This window comes from Syngnathus acus, chromosome 5, assembly GCF_901709675.1.
Source record: "Syngnathus acus chromosome 5, fSynAcu1.2, whole genome shotgun sequence".
NCBI lineage: Eukaryota > Metazoa > Chordata > Actinopteri > Syngnathiformes > Syngnathidae > Syngnathus > Syngnathus acus.
This window is the reverse complement of record NC_051091.1, coordinates 9,864,911-9,888,983: the sequence shown is the minus strand read 5'-3', so window position 1 is coordinate 9,888,983 and position 24,073 is coordinate 9,864,911. Positions and strand designations below refer to the sequence as shown.

The 24,073-nt window shown below is 40.5% G+C and overlaps 1 protein-coding gene across 3 annotated transcripts; it reads right to left on the bottom strand.

Annotated features, from left to right (window-relative positions):
• Positions 1 to 722: 722 nt before the first annotated feature.
• cfap20dc (CFAP20 domain containing) lies at positions 723 to 23,734 on the bottom strand. Of its 3 annotated transcripts, none has more exons than XM_037252437.1 (17): positions 23,442 to 23,602; positions 23,280 to 23,369; positions 22,955 to 23,048; positions 22,343 to 22,415; positions 21,731 to 21,845; positions 21,491 to 21,644; positions 21,192 to 21,338; positions 18,533 to 18,705; positions 18,370 to 18,451; positions 17,069 to 17,188; positions 16,861 to 16,986; positions 14,697 to 15,022; positions 10,281 to 10,763; positions 8,982 to 9,218; positions 6,764 to 6,825; positions 3,049 to 3,143; positions 723 to 1,373 (listed from the first exon to the last, which is right to left on the bottom strand). In XM_037252437.1, exons 1-17 carry the CDS (start codon positions 23,460 to 23,462, stop codon positions 1,255 to 1,257), a joined length of 2,517 nt encoding a protein of 838 aa, XP_037108332.1. In that variant the 5' UTR covers positions 23,463 to 23,602; the 3' UTR covers positions 723 to 1,254. The 3 variants fall into 3 exon arrangements, 2 of the variants coding, with proteins under 2 accessions (XP_037108332.1, XP_037108333.1); XM_037252438.1 differs by having other exon boundaries at positions 724 to 1,373; positions 18,376 to 18,451; XR_005098045.1 differs by lacking the exons at positions 723 to 1,373; positions 3,049 to 3,143; positions 6,764 to 6,825; ... (4 more) ...; positions 17,069 to 17,188; positions 18,370 to 18,451 and having other exon boundaries at positions 18,577 to 18,705; positions 21,192 to 21,325; positions 23,442 to 23,734.
• Between the last annotated feature and the right edge of the window lie 339 nt (positions 23,735 to 24,073).

Genomic DNA, 24,073 nt, shown 5'->3' with positions numbered 1-24,073 from the left:
ATCCTTATCAAGCTGCAACATTAAAGTAAATATTTTATGACTTTAAGTGGTGTTTTTGCTCAGGCACATTGTTAGTTTGGCAACGGTTGGTTATTTCTGGATCGCACTCACCTGTCGGCGTTCTTAGCCCCGCCCACTTTTTTTTTTGCCAGGCAGGTGAAGTTTATCCTGTCAGAATGACTTGCTGTACACAAGCAAATGATTATTTTCCTTGGCCCCGGCTGCTCTCATTATGTCACTTACCGCTCAGACAAACTGCTCGTGATGAGACACACTTCGAGCTGGTAAACACGCAGCAGAATTGGGCCCCTTTAGATCCACGCCAAGCGCCACCCCCCCTTTTAGATTATGTACCTTACATCTATCTGTAATTATAAATGAGACAAAAATTCATCTTAACCCAGATAACAGTAGAGGATCTTATTGCCTTCTGTATGACCTCAACAAAGTTTTAATGGGATGAAACACAGGAGATGAATTGCAACAAAGTGTGTTATATTGCAATCTCTCTTTTTTTTTTAAATGGGGCACCAGAGTGGCCCTTGTTGGCAAGTCTGTCTCTTAAAATATCGGTTCCAGCCTTCCCCTGGGATTAGATTGAACCCAGAACCTCAGAACTGTCTGACAGATATGCATTTATGTCTCATTTCAGTCATAATGAAAAAAGTTCCATTGAACATTCATTGTTGATGGGTTTATTATTTAGCTAAAACAGAGAGAAAAAAAATCTGCATATTCAGTAAATGCAATAAACAGAGGATAGTTTTATAATATTTCACATATTTATTACAGAATATTGGTTAATTATTTTAAAATGAATTTTTATATTCAGCAAAGCCACATAAGCTGCATTTCTAAAGTGGAAATTCATTCAGCGCATCTTTGACTATTTTACACAAATGAGGAATAAAAGGAACACAAATCAGAATTTGAATTTATAAAATGACTTTGCAGGATGTTCTTTCAGATAGCTTACAATTAAACCTATAGCCAAGGCTTCCCGAAAAGGGATTTTACCAGCAGATGTGCTAATAAAATGAGCAGCTGCCGCAAAAAAAAAGCTTTCATTTTGCTCCCTTCACATGCTAACAAGACCACTGGTGACGTCGTTAGTTACCAGCATAAAAACAAAACGCGGCAACATGAAAAGCTCCTTGCCAGCAGGGTATTCATTACTGATCAATAACAAAACTCTGCTGCCATTCATCAGCTGTCAATGTCCTCTTATTGAGTCAGAATCTCGCAAGCTTTGAGTCAAGCTAGTTCATAGTACTTCCCCGTCTCTGGATCAAAATAGCAGTTGAGGCAAGGATCATACAGCAGATTTAAGTACTCGTCTTCCATCTCCTCTTCGTTTTCAGACTCGTCCCCTCCTGCGGTGAAGCGAGAACATCACTCAGCAAGTTATTTTTTTCCAAAGATGTAATTCTCAAAGTAATGAATAAAAAAGAGCCCACTAAACAATACAGTCAACATGCCCACCGCTCGCAACATTAGCCTGCACATCATAGCACAGGCGTGGACATTTAACAATGCATTCATTATTAAGTTTGCAGGTTGTTGCGGTGTAGAACCACACAGCATCCTACTGAGATGCTTCAACTGTATTATTTAATCTCACTCATGCAGCCAAATAGTGTAAGTGAAAAAACAGCACATCAAATAGACACCCCCTTCCTATTAAGAGGAAGTGGTGCATTACGACTGATGCCAAAATATAAAGGCAACTGTAAAGCTGTAGCAAAAACATTTCAACAATGCCAAGTACTGAATTAGCAGGAAAGATTTATTTGCGGTGAACATAATCAGCTGTTTTCTTCTATGGCATGGCAATAATCATATTGTAGGACCAGAACTAACGATTATTTTAATAACTGATTAATCTGGCTGTTATTTCGTCGATTAAACGATGAGTTTGATTTATTGGAAGAAAAAAAAGTTTACATTTTTATCCCTTTATTCAAAACCATCTCGTGATTTCAAATTGACAATGTGGAAATTTCACAAATCGTGTCAGAAAATACGCAAAAATGCTGATTAGTTTTATATTTTGATTCAGTGCAAACATCAGTCGGCTCTCATGAATGATGACAGAATCTTTATATATACTTAATTTGACCATTTTCAATTAAAAAGTATTTAACTGATTCATTGCTTATCAAAACTGTTTATTCATTTGATGACCGATTAGTTGTCGATTATTCAATTAGATTAGTGTACGTATCTCTGATATCATGTAAAACCCATAAAAACATGACCCCTCCCTCCCCAAAAAAACGCAGGACGTGAACGATGAACCGATGTGAATGGAGTGGAGTTGTGCTCAAAGCCTCCATATTGAGTGTATAAACGTAGGCTATATTTTCCGGGCACGTTTCGGCGATAAGAAGGCGAGTAGACTCTCCCAGGTGGAATAAAGCGAGAGTCATGTGGGATGACCTTCAGACTCAGGTGGATTTAAAATTTTTCTGCCATCTTGCTGCTCATCAATCAAGAGTTGAGACGCGCCGAGTGACGAGCACCTTACGAAGACGCTAAGAGCCCCAACCCTGTAATCCTCACTACTTTAAAGCACACCAATTTGGCTGTTAAATTGACAGGCAGTTAAATGCTAAAAAGGTTATGGAAGGCTCCGGGTGGAACATTTTATCTTATCAGAAGTTGGGTGACGATAATGAAAACTAATTATGAGACACATTGTGTAAGAGGTTTAAAAAAAACGATGTTGTAAACTGGAAAGGTTTCATCAATTAACCTTGTCGGTGTGTCTGGGGGGGGAGGGGGAGGGGGGTAAAGACCTGTAATGAGCCCCGTCTGTTTTGACCTACACAGGACAGAGAGCTTCACTCTTGTGTTTTTTTTTTTCTTTCTCCTAATTACAGTTTATGTGTGCATTCCCATCATGCTACGCTGCCCTGTTTAGTGTCTTGAGAGCTTTCTTCCATTAGTCCACGTGATGGGGGACGTAGATGACGCGCCGTCTCCCTGACCTGGACGGACATAAAGGAGTGACGAGTGCAGAACGATCAACCTTAAGGTTTACCGTACCTCTGATTAGATCCTCATGACGGTTACTTGTGTTGTCTGACCTTCTCTTGCTGCTCGGAGGCAGAATGCGGGGGCTGAGCTCATCCATCCAGTCCCTGGGAAAAGACCATAAAGGAATACAGCCATGACAAGATGTGCCATTCCAGTCTTCATCGCCGCGCAGTGCTAGGCACATTGGGATTGCCTCTATGACATGTTAACAATAAAGGCCCCATCATCGTGCACCGTCCCGGGGCCTAACCGGTACTCCGCTGTCCTTGGGCCTCCAACATTAGCTTCGCCGCGTTAGCCCAACTATCATTTATTCCGTCCTGACTCGCACTGCGACTTTAAGCTGACAACATTCTGACCCAGATAGCTCTTCTCAACCTTGCCCGTCTTCTGTGACTTCTTTTTCCATGCGAGCGTACTCTCCCAGGTTTCAATTATACATAAGTCACGGCACAGTGTTTCAACACAACGCGTCTCCAGAGGAAATGTGACTTGGCAGCGCGGCAGAGATTAATCTTTTGAAACATAATTCACATCAGTTGCATAATCACCCATTTACATCTTTTGCCTCTGGACAAAGCATCTCATAAAAGCACATCATAGCATCTTTAATGAGGAAACGATAACCTCTGTATGTTTTAATATTCATCTGGCTGCGGGCAAATCAAACATCCATCTCATCAGCAACAACAGCAAGGAGGGACGGTGTCGCTCATTTTGATCTACTGCGTGTTTGCATAAACTTAAAAAATAGGATGGAGGAAAAGGAGTACAACAACTTATTGACTCCAGATCTTGAGTTGCCAGCTTCGATAACACAATCTAATAAGAACCAATACGAGACCTGCAGCGGCGGATAATAATGCTTGAATTGACAATACTTGAACACTTTGTTTATTTCTTTACTTGTGTTTACGACAAATGCCTTGAAAGAAAAGTGCCTGACAATATTCTCATTCATCCAAGGAATTTTTTTCTCAGGGCCAGAACTGTTCAGTTACAATCAATTCAATGCACTAAAAATACACAAAGAACATTTCGCACCATTCAATTTCACACACCAGGGCAGCGACTATAATAAAAAAAAAAGTGTTGTCCATCGAATCATTACGTCAATCAAGAGCTGATTTGATGTTTTGAATGTTTTTTGCTTTGTATGTGACGAGCACACAATAAATTCTTGCTATCACAGTCTGCTGGCAGTCAACAAATCCAGTTTGCATTGGCTTTGCATTGGTAGCTCTAATTATCGCCATCTACAGGACTGTAGAGGAACTGTATCACATAATGGCAATTTACGTGTGAAATATTTATCGTCTTAAATGGAGGTGGCTGCAAAAAAACCTAGGAACTGATTCTAATAGTACAAAAGTGAATACTTAACCAAAACACAAGCAACAGTTATTAAAAAAATATATATTATGATCTTCATCCTAGGGGAGGTTATCGACTTGAGCTGAGGGTTTGGCAAACACTGTGATAGATTGTATTAATGTACCTAATGAAATGTCCAATGAGAATACATCTCTCTATGTGTGTAATTATGCTCTAAATCTGTCCGCGTCTTACTCAGCCGTGTCAGTGGCCGATTCCGCTAACAAAACTGAAAATTGGACTTGAAATTGTCCATTGGGACTTGGCAGTGATTATTGACATTAAGCTCTTCCAAATCTCTCTAAATGAAACGACATCAAGGCCACACTCTCTTTATCACCCTGGCAATTACTTTCAAAAATCTGACGCGAGAAGAGAATGTGGAGAGGCGTTTAAGGCATGTATTAGAAAAAACTCTCTGGCAACATTAAACACGGCAACAGGAGTACTTCAACTCTCTGCAAAACTATTCTCCTCAGAGACGATGCCTTGAAGGACGCTCCAAAAACCCCACGTGACAGATCTCAACGGTAGCAGTGTCAGCATTCAACACCTAAAAGAATAAAAAGCAACCACGGAAGCTTTTCATCAATATGTAAATCAAGGCCTACTTCAAAGTAAAAGCCAAACAACAAGTCGACTGGAAGGTGTTTGAGGTACTTGTCAATAACAAATATTCAATTCGGCGAAGAGAATCCCGGCTCCACTGGGAATTCAAACAACCTGGAGACAAATAAGTCAGGAAATATACTGAGGAAACTCGCCTAAGCTGAAAGCCTATATATCATTGCGCTGTTTTTCATCAATAAATCTTGAAGGCACTTGAATTTGCCCATGATGCAATCCCTTTGTATTCTTTTGTAACATGTCACGTGTGCCGTTAGATGTGGCCAGATAGGACGAGGGACAAAAGCACAAAGCCGGGTCTCCATCTATTCTTGCACTACTAATACGCTGCTATAGTTAAGCCGGAACGTACGGAATTAAAAGTAGCTTTGAGCGCGTTGCTGTGCAGACAGTAATCGAGGACGAACGGAGTGCAACCAGCATATGATTCCATTTCAATAACTAATTTGTGGCCTGAGGAAGTACATGATCCCGGCTTTGGGAAGGTGAGCTAGAACCCAGCAGGTCTCTTCAGGCTCGGCTTCTGGGTATTATTATACAGGTCACGGGGCAACGGTGTGGAAACAGAAGCTGGGAAAACACAGAGAAATTTCTCCTATCTATGACAGCGGTGCCTTGAGATAGAAGTTTAATTTGTTCTGTGACTAATCAATCACTTCTATTATCTTTCCCAACTGAAATGAATGGAAATATCATCAACAAAAATGTAGTGAAATTGAATTCTATGTAAAAAAAAAAAGAAATCATAATAAACATCTCTAGGCAACAACAATAGGTTCAACTGCAGGGGTAAAGATAAGGCTTGTTCTCTGTTTGGTTTGTGTTACCGGTTATTATTTGATTATTCATGGCTAAAAAGGTTTTATTTTTTATACAAATTTTGACTTTAATTATGTTTGGAATTCTGTTATGGTTGTGTCTCGACTCAAATACAAAATTGGGCAAAGTCCATTTTGTAGGAACAAAACAAAAACATCTTAATCCAGATCCTGTGTTTCTTAAAAACAAAAGGAATGTTGTCACAGTAAAATAATCACTAATAATAATGATCATAATCAATAATAATCATTTGAATTGAAGCAAATCAAAACAAGGTGAAATCTGAAAATTGATCTTCCCTTCTCAACAATACATTTTCTTCGCGACACTAGCCTTACGGACTAAGTGCAACTCAGATTTTGGGATTTTTTTAGAACTCTGAGAGCAAAATGTGATTTCTATCATTATTCAAATGTCATTATAGTTGCCAGTGATTTGGTCTGACAGGCACAAAAGAAAATAGAAAGGAAATACGGAGTAATGTGCACTTGTGACCAGAACCCAGACAGCAGTTAAGGGAGAAGAAAACACACAAAAGGAATTTATTTGCACTCATCTGTGAGGGAGATGAGCCTCCGTCTGCATCTGACAGCTGACATTTAGCCTTAATTCTGCAGTCGCTTATCATGTGTTTCATTTCATTGTTTTACGTGGATGCAATGAAACACAATTACAGATCCCATCAAGGCGGGGGAATCGATTTATCTGTATGATTTTTCGTCTGCTCTGCACAAGTTGTGCTGTATAATTTCAGGAGCAAAGTGCAGTTGTTGCACCAGCGGAAATTGGTACAATACAATTGTAACATTTTAAGATCTATATACTATTTACGAAGAAACTATGAATATCAATAGACAATTTTACCGTGAGTATATACTTGAATACATTTTGATGGTTTGCTTACCTGGATTTTGAGCACTGGAGTGGGTTCATTTCCTTCTGGTAGTGGTGACCCTGATTATCTGGCTGAATAAAAAAGAGAAGAAGAAATTTAACATTTCCCTCAGAATTATTCTCACTGTATCTTTTTGGCCAAGAAGGCACACTGAAAATCTTTTAATTTATGTATGGATGTCAAATGAAGTTGAATTAACTCATTTGCTGTATTGTTGTTTCCCTGAATGTGCACGTTATAATCCGATGCAATATATGATCCGAAAAATACGGTAAATTCTGATAAGGGAGAAAACAATTCCAGTATTATCATGTTATTCAAAAGTAAGTCAAGAAAAACAAGCAGGCAATATTGCGACAACCAAAAACTCCCCAACCACAAAAACTATTCTCATCGTGGCCTGCTGGCAAATGGATGCAATACAATCTCAGCGTGCGAGATTACATCCTGTATCGCAGATGAGACAAATAGAGACGCTCGACATGGGTGCAAAATTTTGATGCGAATAGTGGGAAAAATAAAACCCCTTCTATTCCAGTATCAGACATACTCATCCCCTACATGAAATAATAACATATTACCTTCTTCATCTCGGCCAAGCAAAGGCGCATATCATTACCCCGGGAGGCTATTTTAGCCTTGTGGTGGCGCAAAGGCTCTTACATTGCACAACTGTGATGTAAAAGCAGTCACACTGAGGTTCGGATTCCTCACAACGCTTGAGTCTATTGAATTTATCAGTATGCTCCAGTGCCTTATTTAACTGTGTGTACTGTTCTCAAATGGTACCCTGCAGAATTGGACCGGTATTATGTACTGATGAAGACGAGTATCCTGAAAAGGGGATGCGTAGGAACTATTATTTTAGGGGGATATGATTTGGGTCATCTGACTCGCCAGACGGTTTGTTTCAAAGAGCTTCCTTGAGAAGGTCTTTTTGGAAAAGGGCAGATGCTAAAAAAAAAAAAAAAAAATGATGAGTAAGTAGAAAAATTTATTTGAAAATAAAAAGAGCTTTGGTTGAATTTGGGGTGGGAATCTAAGCACAATAGTTTTGCTAGTGATATGAATCATAATACAACAGCATGATAATGAATATATTAGAATTATATTTTAGTTTTTTGTGTGAATTTCTTTTGCACGTAGTAACGTAAATGATAATTGAAGCCACACCTTTTTTCATCTGGTGCACTAAAATATAAAATTACCATCTGCTTCCACTTCTTGGAAAAAAAAACAATTCTCATTCATTCTATCAGAGATTTCCACATCATGGAGGAGCATATTGTTTTCTGTCCTTGTGTTTCCAAGTGCCAAGAGCTCAGCCTTCTGAATATAAGCCAAGTCTGCACCCCAAATTAGACCTTGAGCGTTTGCTCTGGTAGAACCGGGTGCACTGCCAGGGTTCCAAATGAGGACATTACTATTGCCAGACATATTTGTTTAAGGCCTGACATCGGCATATACTGTCTTTATTGAGTTATGGAAAGGCACGCTTCACTGTTATTTGAAACATGGCGAGCCTTAGTTGGTGGCCCAGGGCGGGTGAATACAACAACATGAAAGTCAAGTCGGATCTGATTCACATGGGAAACAGACTCAAATGCATTTAATGGCGCTGTCCCAAAACAGGGTCAGTCCCACAGCTACGAAATATGCTCTACCTGGATCTCAACCACTATCGGGATACCTGCAGCATCTAGTGAAATGGTAACAGGCTCATAAAATTAGCATCTATAATGATCACATTCACCGGGGATCATACAGAGGAGCCATTTGGGACCAGCCGAGGCTGCACTCTTCATTCCAAAGTGCAATGTGCTTATGCTAATTGACAATAGATCCAAATGACCTTCAACAACCTCAAACCATCTTTGAATTCTAAAAAGACCATAGGGGGATGATTTTAAAACGACCTAAATAATTTCTAGTCGTGCGGGGAAATGGTGGCTATTGTGCCAGTGTATCTTTTAAAGCGGTAAGAGGCCCAATTAATGCGTTTCTATCTCCATAATCTTTTGTAATGCAGGAAACGCACCAGAGGAAAGGGTGTGTGAGTACTTTGCTGTGCTGTGGATGAGGAGCTTGAAATGGAAATGAGCAAGCGTGCGGGTCAGCAGCGGTCAGTGAAATGATTCCAGATGGGAGGTAGAGGGTCAGCGTAGTCGTCATTACGACTGTGGATGCTTAGCGGGATTAAAGTAGCAGAGTAGAAGTTTGTACCAACCGTGGAGATGTGCGTCCAGGTAGAGGCGTCCTCGCTGCTCAGGCTCACGTTGACGTTACACTGGTGGATTTGAGACGCAGTGAGGCCCGAGGCTTTGTATTCGTCTTCCTCCTGCTCCCTTTTTAGACTCGCAAGCATCTGGAGCTCATCGTCATCCCCGTCGTGCAATTGTAGACTGCCGACCGGCTTTGTGTGCCAATCACCAGAATCAGCAGGCTGGATTGTGTTGTCTTCTTCCTTTGAAATAATTTCCCCAAAACAAATCACTTATGCAGACTGACACAGTCCAAATGAAACGGCTTTGCATTCTGTCAACATAATTCTGCAAAGCTTTCAATGTTGTGTGAATCTCATACAGAAGCATACTACAAAAACTCAAATGTCAAAGGCAAAAATGTCTTTTTGTATTTTTTTTTTTCAGAGGGCCATCTAATCATTTGGGAGAATAGTACAAAACGAGGCTGACTCTGCCCCGGTGTTGAGTGGTGAATTAATTCTCATAAATAATAAACCGAGGCCTGGGGACGACGGAATTCAAACACGTCACATTCCTATGACAACCTTTCAGTCAAAGGCGTCACCGCACGCCGCCTGTCAAGAGCTGCCACAAATCAGAAGTCAGCCGCTACAGCCATGACGAGAGGGATGCGAAGATATGTCGCAACACTGTTGTGTAAACTCGGGAAGAAAACAGCCGTGAAACACATCACCCTTCAGGCCTCACCGTCACTCCAGCTGACTACGCTGATATCTTGGATTCCTGCCTAGAGCTCGTGATCACACCATATAGTTTGATCCCTTCCTTCATGACTTTACAATCCTTAAAATAAAATCAACACATTATCCTACCCTCATTGCTTTACAAGCCTCGGACTGCTTTGTCTTTCCAGAGCGGCTCTCCTCAGCATAAGCCCAAATAATGTGCCAATATAAATTCACAGAATCAGGCTGAACTGGCAATGGGAAAAAAAAAAAAAAGACGGGGATACATTGTGTTTCATGGTTTATAGCATCATTTCATCTAGCCCTGTGAACATCCTGTTTGGAATGGAATGTAAAATATTGAAATACTTATACCGTTCGTTTTACTATCGGGCCGTTTATTTTATCTGCAAGGTGAGTTCGATTTACGCTCGGCAATGGAACACAATTTCCAGGGCCACAAATCAAAGTTAGTCTGGAATAAAAACTAAAACCACCAGTAAATCTGCAACATATTGTTTCCTGGGCATTGCCATCTTGGCGTGACCCACATTTAAACTGTTCAGATGACGTTTGGCTCCTTCAAGTAGATCTTACCTTGAGCGGGTCATGCATGGAGATCTCTTGAAGACAACTCCTTGACAGTGACACGCTGTTGGTCCACTCCACAGCCTGATGTTCTACTTCTGCTTCACCCGACCCACACCTCTCATCCTCTCTGGTACCAAAAGGCCAACGACGGGTACCGGAAGCTACGCGAACAGTCTCAACCGGGTTGGTCCATTCCACAGCCTGATGTTCTGCTTCTTCGTCACCCGACCCACACCTTTGCTCCTCTCTGGTACCAAAAGGCCAACGACGGGTACCGGAAGTTATGCGAACAGTTTCAACCGGGTTGACGTAAGGAGACTGCAGTTGCATTTCACTGGCAACTAGACAAAGATCTTCGACTGATGTTTGCTCAGTGCTTTGATCCTCAGGCTGGACTTTCAGTTCCAAATTTGGATCAAGATATTGCGAAATGTCAGGAGTGGAGTCTGCATTTATTGTTAGCTGTGGGAATGCAGAGTAGATCTTTTCCTGGAAGAAGAACAGGAATTAGGTTAACTCAGTCACTGCCAATGACATAGATTTTTGTCTTTTAAGAATCCAGACTTTCAATAATTGATTTTTATTTATTTATTTATTTATTTATTTATTTATTTATTTATTTATTTATTTATTCAATTTTATTTTATTTATTTATTTGGATTCAGACTTTCAACAACAGCGACGTATTTATTCATTTATTTAGCGTGGTTTGTATAGGAGGAAAATGGCTGACAGCTTTTAAGAAACACTGGCTCTCGTTGAACCATCTCGTTGTGCTGTTTTTCAAAGTCACTATAGTGAGCCGAAGCCTCGCTGAGTTTGGACACAACACTGGCTAGTGTGAAGCAGTCACGGTTTTACATTGGAAGAAATTTTCTTTCTTGCGTAACAAATGCACATTGACTGCTGTTGATTTTTATTTACCACAGTGGTGTACAAGTAAATAGACTATATAGCTGTAGGCTGAACCAAGGGGGAGGGGAGAATTTTTCACGGCCATTCAGACATAAATGTATCTGCCATAATACAACATATAACACTGATGTCAAAACACAATCCATTATAGGATGTTGTGGACTACAGCTTGCGCCTGAGGTGAGTTTTTTCTCATTAAGACTGAATAGAGCTGGATATTGTACAGTGTAGATTTGCTCCTATTTTTTTTTTTTAAATGTTGACTATCGTGTCTAGCATTGCTCTGAAATAAATTCAATGGTCATTTAACATATATTTGCTTTTAACCATCATGGTTACCTTTCTGTTCTGGAGCATTCAATTATTATTTAAGTTTGTGATGAATAAAAACTACCGTAATTTTCGGACTATAAGTCGCGTTTTTTTTCATAGTTTGGGTGGGGGGGCGACTTATACTCAGGAGCGACTTATATACATATATATGGTTTTTTTCACTTTTTTGGGCATTTTATGGCTGGTGCGACTTATACTCCGGTGCGACTTATAGTCCGAAAATTACGGTATTTGCTGTCTGAGTCATTGCTATAGAAATGTGAAATCCTCCTCATGCACGCTGGAAAGTATAAACCCGAATTTGTTGTCTGGAATTACAAGGTTGCAGGCCAGCAACATACAGCTAAGTGCGGATGACAATTTTTAAACTGTAGAAAATTGCCTTTTTTTATTAATTCCGTCATATCGCTAAATGAGGTCACCGGAATAATGGATGATGCAGTTCAATTCAGCACCACTGCAAAAAACAAACGACAATAATAATCATACCGCAAACGTCCTACCCCTTTGAATGTGTCAATCAAAGTTGAGGATTATCATTTTGTCAACACGCTATTGATACAGATTCTGGATTGGAGCTCATTAGACTGTGCAAGAGGTCATCATGCTGTGGCAGGTTGGTGTACGTGTGAGTATATAGCACAGTTGAAAGAAAAAGGCACAGGTGATTACTTTGCAAAAGTGCTGAGATCAGCGAGGAACTTATTACTTGAGTATATACTGTTCCTCACACTGACTAATACATTAAGCATAATGGTGCCGTGCAGTTGACAGATGAGGCATTGTTAAGAATACACTATAATAAGCGGCATCCCTCCAGACTAGTTTGTGCCAGTTTTGAATGGGAAAAAAAAAAAAAGTGACAATCGCAAGCAGCAAATCTCAAGACGTGAAGTCGTTAAATACGGTCGTTACTTCTCCGGAAATAAACACAAAGCTCCCGGAGAGCCGAGAGTCTCCGTTCCTTCCCTCGGCCCGGCTTCATTCGCGGCGGGCTTTATTCTGAGGTGAAAGGTTATAATAAGCCCTTTGAGCGCTTAAATCCCTTAAAGCTTATCAGCGCCATATGTTATTTGCTTTCTCCTTCTTTCCATCCTTCATCATTCTACTTCAAGCACAAGCCAGTAAACAACAATTAATGACTAGTATTGTGACCATACTGCTTTGCAATCTGTTGGCAGCGTGTTAATATACGCTATTGTTCTGTTTCTTTTTCTTTCTTTTCCACGATTGCATTTCAGTAAAATCATACGGCATTTGTTCGAGAACAACTGTATACAGGTATAGATCACAAGCAAAATGTTTGCTGCTTTTAATATTTCTCTGTGTTTAAGAACAAATGGTTCAAAAGAATCGCACGGATCTGATGCAACACCTTGAAAGATGAGTGAAGAAACGAGCAGGCTGTCAGAAATGAGTGAAAATCTAAATTAAGCCAACGTGTGTCAGATAAATTGTGCGTGCTTTCGCTACCATGTTGGCAGCTCAAGAACATGAAAAGCTCGGCGCACTGCAATGATTAAGTCATGTTTTGCAATCGGGTATTCTATGTATTGTTTAAAACTAAAAAATCTGTGATAATGATTTGATTCAAATGTTTTGTATATAAATATAAATTTGAAGTGATTTTATAAACAAAAGTTCTTAATGAGAAAACACAAATGTAATTTTAAAAAATGGTTGATGACTTCTAATCAAATTGTAAATAGCACTTAATGCTATTTGGTAGGTATTGCTTGCCAAATAACATTATTAATAATAATAAGAATGATAATAATAATAAGCACTCACTTTGCGCCACAGTTAGCCCCTTTGCAAATTATGAATATAGAAATATCTATTAAATTATACTTAATCATAAAATGACCATTTGACACTTTGCACTGGGAAAAAAAAATAATTGTGATTGTCGAATGGTGCATGGGAACACACAAATTCAAAAAGTATTGTACTGGATATGATCTATGAATTGAAAAGAGTTTATATCCTAATTACCAACTAGTTTCTCAGCCATATTACTTTATTGGGTGCACATATTTTTGTACTGGATTTGATCAAATGGTATTGTCTCTATCAAAAGTTATCCTTTATATTGTACAGCGATTTTCAGATGTGCTTTTTGGCTTAACTTGAAAAGAAAACACAAAAAACACAAGTGCACCCAATTTGGTTTAGTGCCACCGAGCTAACTACTCCTTAATGAATAGAATTTGCTAATGGAGTGCCCCCCCCCCTCCTCTCCAAATTAAGGCGAAGAACTCAAATGTCTTTCAATATTCACCGACACAAAGTAGTTTGGCTAATGCTGCTAAGTGCCAAACAAAACAATTATTTTTCATCGCAACACACGCAATCGCTTTTGCCATAACGCTGGAATGTTTAGTTTGAAATGCGCGTATGACCGTGGAGCTGGTCACAAGTTAAAACATTGATTTTCTTTTCCACTGTAGGGTGTATGACTGTAAGCCAAATGGTAATCATTTTCCATTAAATTGGAATTATAAGACCTACTATAAAGTTTTGAAGAAGTATTTAGCATTTCTTTGCAGGCAGCATGCTTTAACCACAATACGGTATAATTACCCTGCTCAGCATGAAGAAAATGACTCTAAATTTTAGAACCATGATTACATTGGCTGATTATAATAGTCCCATTGACGTTTTAAGTTGAAGTATATTCCCCACAGTTAGATTTGAGTGGTAATGTGCATTGTGACATTGACACCAAACGGTGCACTGTGGGAGATGTCATTTTACATTGAACTGTAGCGGAATGATTTGTCGTTAAAGCTATGCCTCAAAAATCAAACAAAATAAATGAAGAAATAAAAAGACAAAACGTCACTTGGCTAATGCTGCTAGCATAATAGTGCTAAAGAATATATACGGTACAATTACAAAAAACTATTTGTGCTCTATGTATGAAAATAGACCTGATATTGCCTTATGTTCCCCATAATATGATAGTTTTGAAATTAGAATTAAAGAATCAACCAATATCGTGGAAAGAATTGCGTTTGACGTTGGACGTTCCATTGCATTGATAGGCCAGGGAAATCAAAACGGCACGATACAAACTGTCCAGCTCAAGGCAGCTGGTCATTTATGTCAAAGCAATAGTGAGCAATGTATCTAGGTGAAGAGGGTGCCTTTGTCACCCCAGAGTGAGCGTACCTCATCACTTTCACTGCCAATGAAATCATCTTCGGGTTGAGCCTCACTGCGTGTCCCATTTGGGCATTGAACCTGTTCGCCTCTCGTCTCCATCTTGCGCTCACCCCGGCCTTGGCCTCTTTTGGGTGAGTGGGGCGGGGATGCGAACGTGAACACCTCCTCCCGCAGAGCGAGCCGCAGCTCGGGCTCCTCGTCATTACTCTCCCAGCAGCTCTGGACCTGCGGGTCAGGAGAGGAAGCGGGCCGGCTTGAGTCGGGGGGAGGCTCCGCCGGTGTGGGTGGGGGCGATATGGAACTCGTGCCTGGTGAACTGAAACTGCATTCATCTAGGATAAAAGATTATTAGACATGGGAAAAACGATCAAAATACTCAAACCTAACACCAAAAGAATTCAATGATAGAATATGAATATTATAAAACTCCCAGAGCCTCGAATAGAGGATTCAATCTATTAGAACACAGAGTGTTCACTCCGCTAGATCGACTGAGAAAAATGGGAGCGTAATATTTAATTAAGTCCAACCTTAAGAAAAAGCTGCAAGCATTCATGTGTGCACATGAGAGACGCCGAGCGCTCAAACTCCACAGCGGGCCCGAGCTCAAACATGGGGGCACCTCTCGATATGAATGAGCAAGCACGTTTCAACCTCTCGTCAGTATAATCGCTTCCTCTAATTGCCCACTGTGTGGCAATCCCTGGACCCGGGAGATGTCACTCTGACTTTTATTTAACGTGCCACATTACCATTAATGAACTAACTACTGTGAGCACGGCTGGCCAAAGGAACTTGCAGCTCCAGAGGAACATCTACAGACTAGAAATTGATCTTCCCTTAGAAATAGAGTATAAGAATAATGAAAGATTCTGCTGCCAAGTTAAATGGCCAGAGAAATAAATTAATTGAGGACTGCGATACAAGTTAATGCATCGCATTGCATTAAAAACCCCAGAGAATGTGAACATTTTCTTTCCTGGCATCAAACTTTTATCAACTCTTTCTATGCATTTTCTATAGCGCTTGTCCTCATTCGGGTCATCGTGTGAGCTGGAGGCTGTGTCAGGTGACTTTGGGGTTGAGAGCTGTTTGCCAGCCTATTCTATTCGCAAACCTATTTGCTCACATTTACATTTATGAACAATTTAGAGTCTATAATTAACCAGTTATACATGTTTTTGAAATGTCAGCAGTGCCATAAGTGGCAGCAGTACAGTGTACCGGTACTTCACTTGAGCCCCTGACGTGTAGGCATGTCAAGGAATAATAAGCTCATAAGGAAACACACCATCAACGCAAAGGCTACCTTTAAAATAAAATCTTCCTAATGCTATTGCATTGTCGTTGTATTAGTTGCAGTAGGCCCTTGAAGAATGAGAGCTAGCTTGATGTCATGATCAATTACCCACCGCCCAATTACCCGGCAACAGCTAAAAAAGAGAATTACCGGCATTTTTTTTTTTTTCCATTTAAAGCACTGAATGTACTTATGAAAATAAATTACAGATATTCATCCTTTGAGCTACAAGAGTTGCTGAGACTCGAACCCCAAACCTTAGTGTCAACCACGACAATTCAGTGTTTTGCATCCTCCTCTGAGCCTGGTCACCCTTTATAAATGAGAAAATCTCACCAAGAAATAAAAAATGTTATAAAACATCACAAGGGAAATAATGTTGATCTTGGCTCAATTTACTGGCAAATTGACTTATTCGGTTTTTGTGACACTAGTTATTATTTGATCCAAGAAAATATCCAATGCTTTTCCTTCGCATCACATTTTGTCGCGTGACTTTTTGAATCCGAAGCTATCCGCAAAGGGTTCTTGCTTTGTAGAATAACATTAGTGAAAATGCGTGCCTGTCGCAGTGTTCGCACAATGACCTTCCCGATACGCGTGACGGAAGACTGGGAATAGCTTGGCTGAAAAATTCTCAGCAAAGGGCCTCGACGTGGGTGATGCAAAATTTAAAAAGGTGGAACAAAAGCAGTTATGTATGCAACCTAGAATGAGGCTCATTAAAATTCCGGCAACATTTTCAAGCAAACCGGAATCTGAAAGGAAGAACAGCAGTCTGGATTCAACGTTACGCTAGTGACAGCTCATCAAAAATGTCTTTTAGTAGTCCTTATTGTGTGCCGTCATGATGCTTGAACATTCTCCCACCTGCTTTTAGGACCTCTGTTATTCCTTTTGGGGTCAAAACGTCTTGTCTGCTCTCCAGTCCACTTGATGGACGGCTGTATGTCTCTCTGGTCTCATTTCTCCTGCTATGGCTGACATCAGCAGGCTCTTGAGTAGCAAAATAAAGCGCAATTTCAGAGAACAAGTGGTTTGGTCCTTTTATATATGCATTCGAGCCTTTGCGGTGTACCCAGCAGTGTTTGGAGCCTCTCTACTGCTGCACTTTGGACTCGTGACTTTCTCCTCTCAAATGGTTGCTTGTTGAGCACTTTGCCTCTCGGAGGAGTTGGCTGCAAGCTGGAGGGTGCTCCTATGTACAATAAATAGCAGTAGACCGTGAAATCAACCATTCACAAAGAAATAACAGCATAGCAACAACACCGAGTCTTATATTAATTCGCAGCAATAGCTAGTTTTACTGATTCGATCGTAATTTTATTTTTTTTTTACTTGTTTGCTTTCTGCTAAAATGACAATAAAGGGCAATCTAATGGGATTTTAATGGGAGTGGTAACAATGAACCATAATTGCTGACCTTGACAAGGTTTGTTTTGAAAATGGATTCTGTAAGCATTTTTTCGATAAGGTCCAAAATAATATTCTTCAGTAATATATTATGTGAAGTTTCTCCACCCATATAGTTTCTATGGTGTCCCTTTATTAGATTCACGGGTGAGCTGGAGGCTATTCAAGCTGATATTTGGCTGAGGACTGCTCAGTCTATCATACAGCACAGAGACAAATAACAGTTCTCATCTATGGACAATTTGGAATCTTCAACTAACCTAACATATGGTTTTTGTTTGTTTTTACGTGGGAGGACGTTGGAGCATCCGAAGAAAACACACACACGCCAAAATTCACTCTGGGAACTGAGTAGGACTTCACAGAAATATAACTGTCATCTGCAACTAACATTTTGAGATGCTGCATCTGAAGGTTTAAATATTACAATCACATCTTAGTTTTTTACGCTGCATTACAATTCGACACCACAACAAGTTAGAACCAGAATAACATTTATTTTGAAAGTGGACATGGAAAACTGATTTTTTTTTTTTGTTTGTATACAAATAGTTGGGTCTCTGGAGTGCCTCGCAACCTATCAAGTGTGAAATTAATGAACACTCGCCGCTGAGCAAGGAGGAAGGATGACGGCCAAAACGCCGCAGGAACATGCCCGTAGCGAGTTTCAGCCCACGAATTGTTATTCAAACCAAAGCTCAGCTTGCTATTGGCTCAGCATGAGACAAACCTGCCCCTTAAACGAGCTTCACCAGAGTAAGAAATATACCGGAAAAATACGTCGATAATTATCGATCCTTGTGATACCGGTATTTTGCCGCAACCGTGTTATCAAGAAACCAGGCAATTTTTTCTATAATGTGCATAGGTTGACTTCACTGATAGAGAAATATCTGATTACACATGTATTGGTTGCCTAACTGTATATTGTCAAGGTGACATAACAGCAAGATATCAAAACATTACCATTACCCGCTTGATGAAGGTGCGATGATGCTGCATCTCCAACTTGTGCATTAAATTGTGGGTGTGTCGGATTGAAGTATGCCTGTGGGATGTATTGCAAAAACAAAAATAATTACAATCATGACACGGCTGTCTGAATCATACGATAGAATTTGTGTATTACCGTTTTGTCATTATAGGGTTCGTCTTTTTCCATCCCATTCGCGGCCGGGTTGCCTTTTCTTCCGGCATGTGTTGCCGGCGCTGCGGCTTTGGAGCCCGAGGCCGTGTGTGGAGCTGCCTGGGGCTTGCTTCTGTGAGAAGCGGCTGATCTGGCAGCAGGATGCTGGTCAGGTCCTTCACAGACATGTCACATTACTTATTGACGCCTATCGATCTTCAACGGCTATCATTTAGCAAGAGTGCTCAGGCTTAAAGTGGGGCAGCAAATAATAAGCACTTAATCTCATGCCGAACATGATGATGATCAAAGACGATAACACTGGGAGTTGTACGATTGATCTGGTGAAGCAGTGAAAGTCAAGTTGAAAAAATGGGGAAAAAAAAGCTGCCAGTGGCAATTTTCCAGCCTTATATCATGAGGGATTCAGACCGGCCTATTTGATTCTCGGAATAAAGAACAGTTCAAGTGGACAAAATATTGACAGCGCACAAGCATCGGCATCTATAGGGGGATTCATTTACTTTGGCAGCATGTTTTGGTCTTCTAACAAAAGCTTCAAACTTGTCTGAGGTTTGTGTAGCGATTTTGAAAAAAGCGCAGGGATACAAACAGACGAAGACTGCAGCCTGCGAGAACGTATGAAAGAAAGTGGGCAACATAAACCTACAGTGACAGACGCCTAAATGCTGGAGGTGTAAATAAAAACATTTGTCGACCTTGAATCAAATCTATTTTGCGTAGGATTGTGATGTTTGGGTTATTTATTGCGACTTCATACCTAACAGTTCTTGACAAGGCGATGGGGCAAAGCGGTCGTCATTTAACTGGATGTCTTCTTTAATTTTAATTGCGATGAGGGAACAGTATGCTAATGATGCAAATCACGATAAGCTCGTTCTTGTAGGTGGTCGCTGATGTCTTTTGCGGGCGCCGTCGCTTTCGTCAACACGACCGAAATGGCTGTCAGAACAAATAAATATGTACCGATGAAAGGGGCCATGGAGGCTGCAGGACTGGATTACTGGTGCGTGTCTTTGTATACGAGGAGGAAATAAAGTACAAGTGACTTAGTGCAAATGGAAGTACAAATGATGCGGCCGTTTAACTGGAGCAAAACAAAGTGCACTCAATCTGAAGGCACTGAAGTACTGTAATTACGCATTTCAAACAAAAACATTTCGGCAAAACTCCCGAGGAGTGCAATATCAAAGTTATTTTTTATCATTATGAAAATTACAAAAAGATATTCAAGTAAGAGCTGCACAGTAAGAGAATTAGGAGTTGAGTCATTGCCAAGCAGCTCCAATTTTCTACTTTGGTGGTCTTCCGCATTGGTGGACCAGCCAATTGTTTTATTTATGTAATTATATACCTTTCCGCATATAAAAAAAAAAAAAATCCTCATATTCGAGCTATAATGCTGCACCTACTTTCTGTTCTGTTTGACAATGAGGAGAAAAATAAACATCTAGGAAGAGAGAATATAAATATTTTTCTTTAACTTTTCTTGACATGCACATCAGCACATCAGCAATACTGCAAACCACTTTGTAGAAAGAACTCGGGATTATTAACTAAAGTCATCTTGAGGTGTGTGTCTGACTTCATAAGACCAAGTCGGGTTGTTATGATGCGTCTAGTGTGTTGGTGGAGTGCCCAGTGCATGTCACTTCTCACTGTCAACCCTCACCGCTGGCTAGCAGTATGCGAACGGGAGAGCCGAGTGCGTAAGTCTCTCCCTGCCAGTACATAGCCTCTCTAACAGCAAGCCCTATGTAGTGCCTCCACGCGGCGACACATGGTAACTGGGTACAACACGGACCCAGGCTAAACTACAAGGGACTCGGTTTGGCCCCTAGACGTGCGGCACGCAGGCCCACCGGTGTGTGGACACGCCCTGGTGCCCACGAACCAGCCCCCAACTATGGGTTAAATAGTACCACTGCCCAGTGGGCTCCTCGGGAGAGGAATGGGCTAAGGGAGTCAACCCCTACAGAAAATCAATTTCCCCTTGGGTTGGTGTCAGGAAGGTCATCCGACTGTAAAAGGTTTTGCTCCCAAAATTTTCTCAGTATAGGCACTCTCAACCACGAGATGGCCATGGACCGTCCCCGGTGGAAGAAAGCCATATCGAGAATCCAGTCCAACCCAGCGGCGCCTGGAAAGCGGACTTTAAACCGATGATGATGATGTCATCTTGAGGTGCATTATCCTCCTATGGTTGCCGTAACAACCGATCTGGCCCAGTTTGAAGTCCTTCCATTTAATTGATGCTTGTTCATGGTGAAGTGCCACTTCTTCCTTTCCCCTTTGCCACATTATGTTAGCACAAGTTTCCATGCCAACATGCTCGACTGATTATTATACATTTTACCCATGAATAATATCTACAATCTAATTTGAGGTTTCAATGTATTCCTTTACATTTTTTTTTTGCATTATTTGAAGTTGTATCCCGCAATTCTCGTGAGGATGAGAGGTTCGGAAGACGGACGAATGAATTTGCATGATTATTATGAATTCCATTGAACGGATCTGTCGACTTGAAGTTGATTCAGAATTACAAATCATGTCTTGGCAACTCGTTTTTCAATCTGTCAATTTACCAAACACATTTTCTTGACCGATCCATTTAGAATCGGATGGTTAGAGCGCTTACCACCGTCGGCGTTCGCATGAGTCGTCTTCAAATTGGCCTTCCGCAAGACTGCCATGTTCAGAAGCTGACACTCATGGCAAACGTTTGGTGGAAATTGGCAGCTTCGCGGGATCTGATCCACAACACTGACCCTACTGAAAACCATATCTAGATTCAAACAAGAATATGAGGTAAGCGGTATGACACAAAATCACACAAAACTCTCTAAAAGGTTTTCACCAACATTTTCTGAAACAATATTGCTAAGAAAATTTGAAGTCCCAACGTGTTCAATTTCAGCTGCAATTGTTAATATTTACCGTAGTTTGTTAATCCAGTCGGCTCCGTTTTCATGGTAAATATTCTTCGCAATTTACAACTGGCAAACAGGGTGATGCCATCCAGCGACAAAAACTCTGCAGCCTTGAACAACTCTCCCGTGAAGGACACAAGGTCAACAAACAACGTGGTCCACTGAGACAAGAAGGGAAAGGAATTCACTTGTTCAGGGGCGCACCTAAGAATAATGACAATGTGTCCAAGATGAGTGAGATGCTCACCATATTACGTTGCACTCCTGCCAGGGGTAGTTTTGCATGCCAGAGTGTGGCGGACAACTCTTTATGCACGGTCGATAAGTAGAGCCGTCGTTTCAGGTGGCCCACATCAGTTATTCTGTAACAGAGGCACGTTGTGATTTAGACAGTGCTGCAAAATACGATGCTAGTTCTGTGAAATCAGTGGCGAACACATGCAAACACGCACGTGGGTGAGTAGGCATGCGAGCACACACGCATAGAGCAAAACCAAGGAGAACATTTCACCTGGGTCTAAAAATACTATGCATGAGAAATATCAAAAGGGTGTATTCATACTATTCATGATTGTATTTCAAGCATGGCTATTTTGCATTTCCAGAGCAAACAAATAACAACAAACCCAATATGCTATTATTGGTTATAAAGTCGAATGTTTACTTGCAGTCAAGTTTGTGGAAATAAAATGTGACTGGGAGTTTTGTGTTAAAAAAAAGAAGGAAATAACCTTTTTGCCATGATAAGATTATCAATCAGTTTTTTGAGGGAATTTTAAGTAAAAAAAAAATGTCTACAATCATTTGTCAAGAATGTCGTGTAAATCATTACCCAAAAAAAAAAACATGACCAACTTACACAAGCTCCATAGAAAAGTCTTTGCCTTGCGGAATAGTCACTTGAATGGCCAAGAATCTTTGGAGGAGTCCCACTAAAGAAATGAAATAATGAAGATATTTGCATGCAAAATACTGTCGACAGAATACCAGAGCTAAGATTAGAAGTGTGAACCTCATAATTGTGAGGTAGACATGCTAACCAACCTATGCTGCTTTGACAACTATAAATAAAATAAAATCCCAATTCTTAGTGGTGTTTTATTAGTATTAGTGGAAATATTGTGTTTTATGTAAGATTGAATGTGTATGAAGTTGATATTTAATCAGCTGTAGTACTCATAGTGTATTGAGCAGCTTGCTATATTGGCAAACCAAGGTTCATATTATTTTATGTCTCTTATCCTCTTTGCTGGTTCCCTTCTGCGGTGGCATAAAAAAAAGATCAAGATAAAAAAAAAAGATCAAGATAAATACAAGCAGGGAAACTCTTCAATAAGTATATTTTGGACTATACGTGGTGTATCGCTTGATGCTTGTTGGCACCACATTTCGCCTGATCTTTTGAGTCAACAGAAAATATCGATGTAACTATGCAGTACTTTTCAGAAACCTGCTGTTATTGTCAACTTACACGACATTCTCCCATTCGCTGGCATTTGCATTTTCACAGTCTTACTGCTACCCTCGAGACAGTAAACAAATCCTTTGACTTCTTTGTCGTACTCCTGGAAAAAGAGATGTAATATGAGTTCATGTCAACTTGGATAGACGTTTTTAGAGTTACTGACATCTTAAAGTGCCACTCAGCGCTGTTCATTTTCTGCATCCTCCGCAGTCTATCATTTGAGTGTTACTTTGCATGCGGCTGCAATAAGGAATTCAAGGATATCATGTTTGTTTAATTATACGTGTCTAAACCGGTTGCACCTGTTTGGAAAATATTATTTTCCTCTCACTTTTCGTATGGCAGAAGGGCCTCCACAAAGTTTCCACTTGGCCACGGGATCTTTCCCTTGTCCACTGAACACCTCCACCCCAGCTCCACCCTGCAAAACAAACAATTGCAGCCACCATTTCGACAGAATGCCAATACGAAAACTACTTTTAAACACGTTTACCTGATAATTGTGCTTGAACATTTCCTCTTCTTGGCACCTGAGTGGAAAGAAAAATAGCTGGTTAATTAATCTGATAATTAGCAACTAGACATTTCGTGACTTCAGGGCGTGTAGACGCAAAGAACCCGTAAATAAACATCCGTTGACAGCGACGCTGTATTCGTCGCCATGGTTACCTCAAACTAACCAATGAACAGAGAGGTTGTTAAAGGTGAGCTTGCACCAATCGGTGACCGTGTACACTGACTGCAAAAGCGACCAAAGAAATGATAAATAATTCATTCGAATGTGAACATTTCCTATCTGCATATAATCCTGTTTTCTTTGTCATCTGGGAAAAGGTAAAGAGTGAAGAACGTGTCAGCGTGTCATCTGTTTGTGTGGTCACATCACGTGACGTCAGTGTTCGTGTCTTTTGATTACGTCATAGTACTTTTTTTTTGTTTGAACAGGTCCAGCTTGTCCATGCGCACTTTGATCATATGATCACATTTGCAAAACTCTCTCACTTTGCGGATTTAAATAGTCACTTTTCTTAGCAGCATGATGCACGTGTGCATCACAGTGCAGCGTGTCGAGTTCGAATCCCCTCCATATTGTATATTCTTGCAGTCTGACCGAAATATGACCCA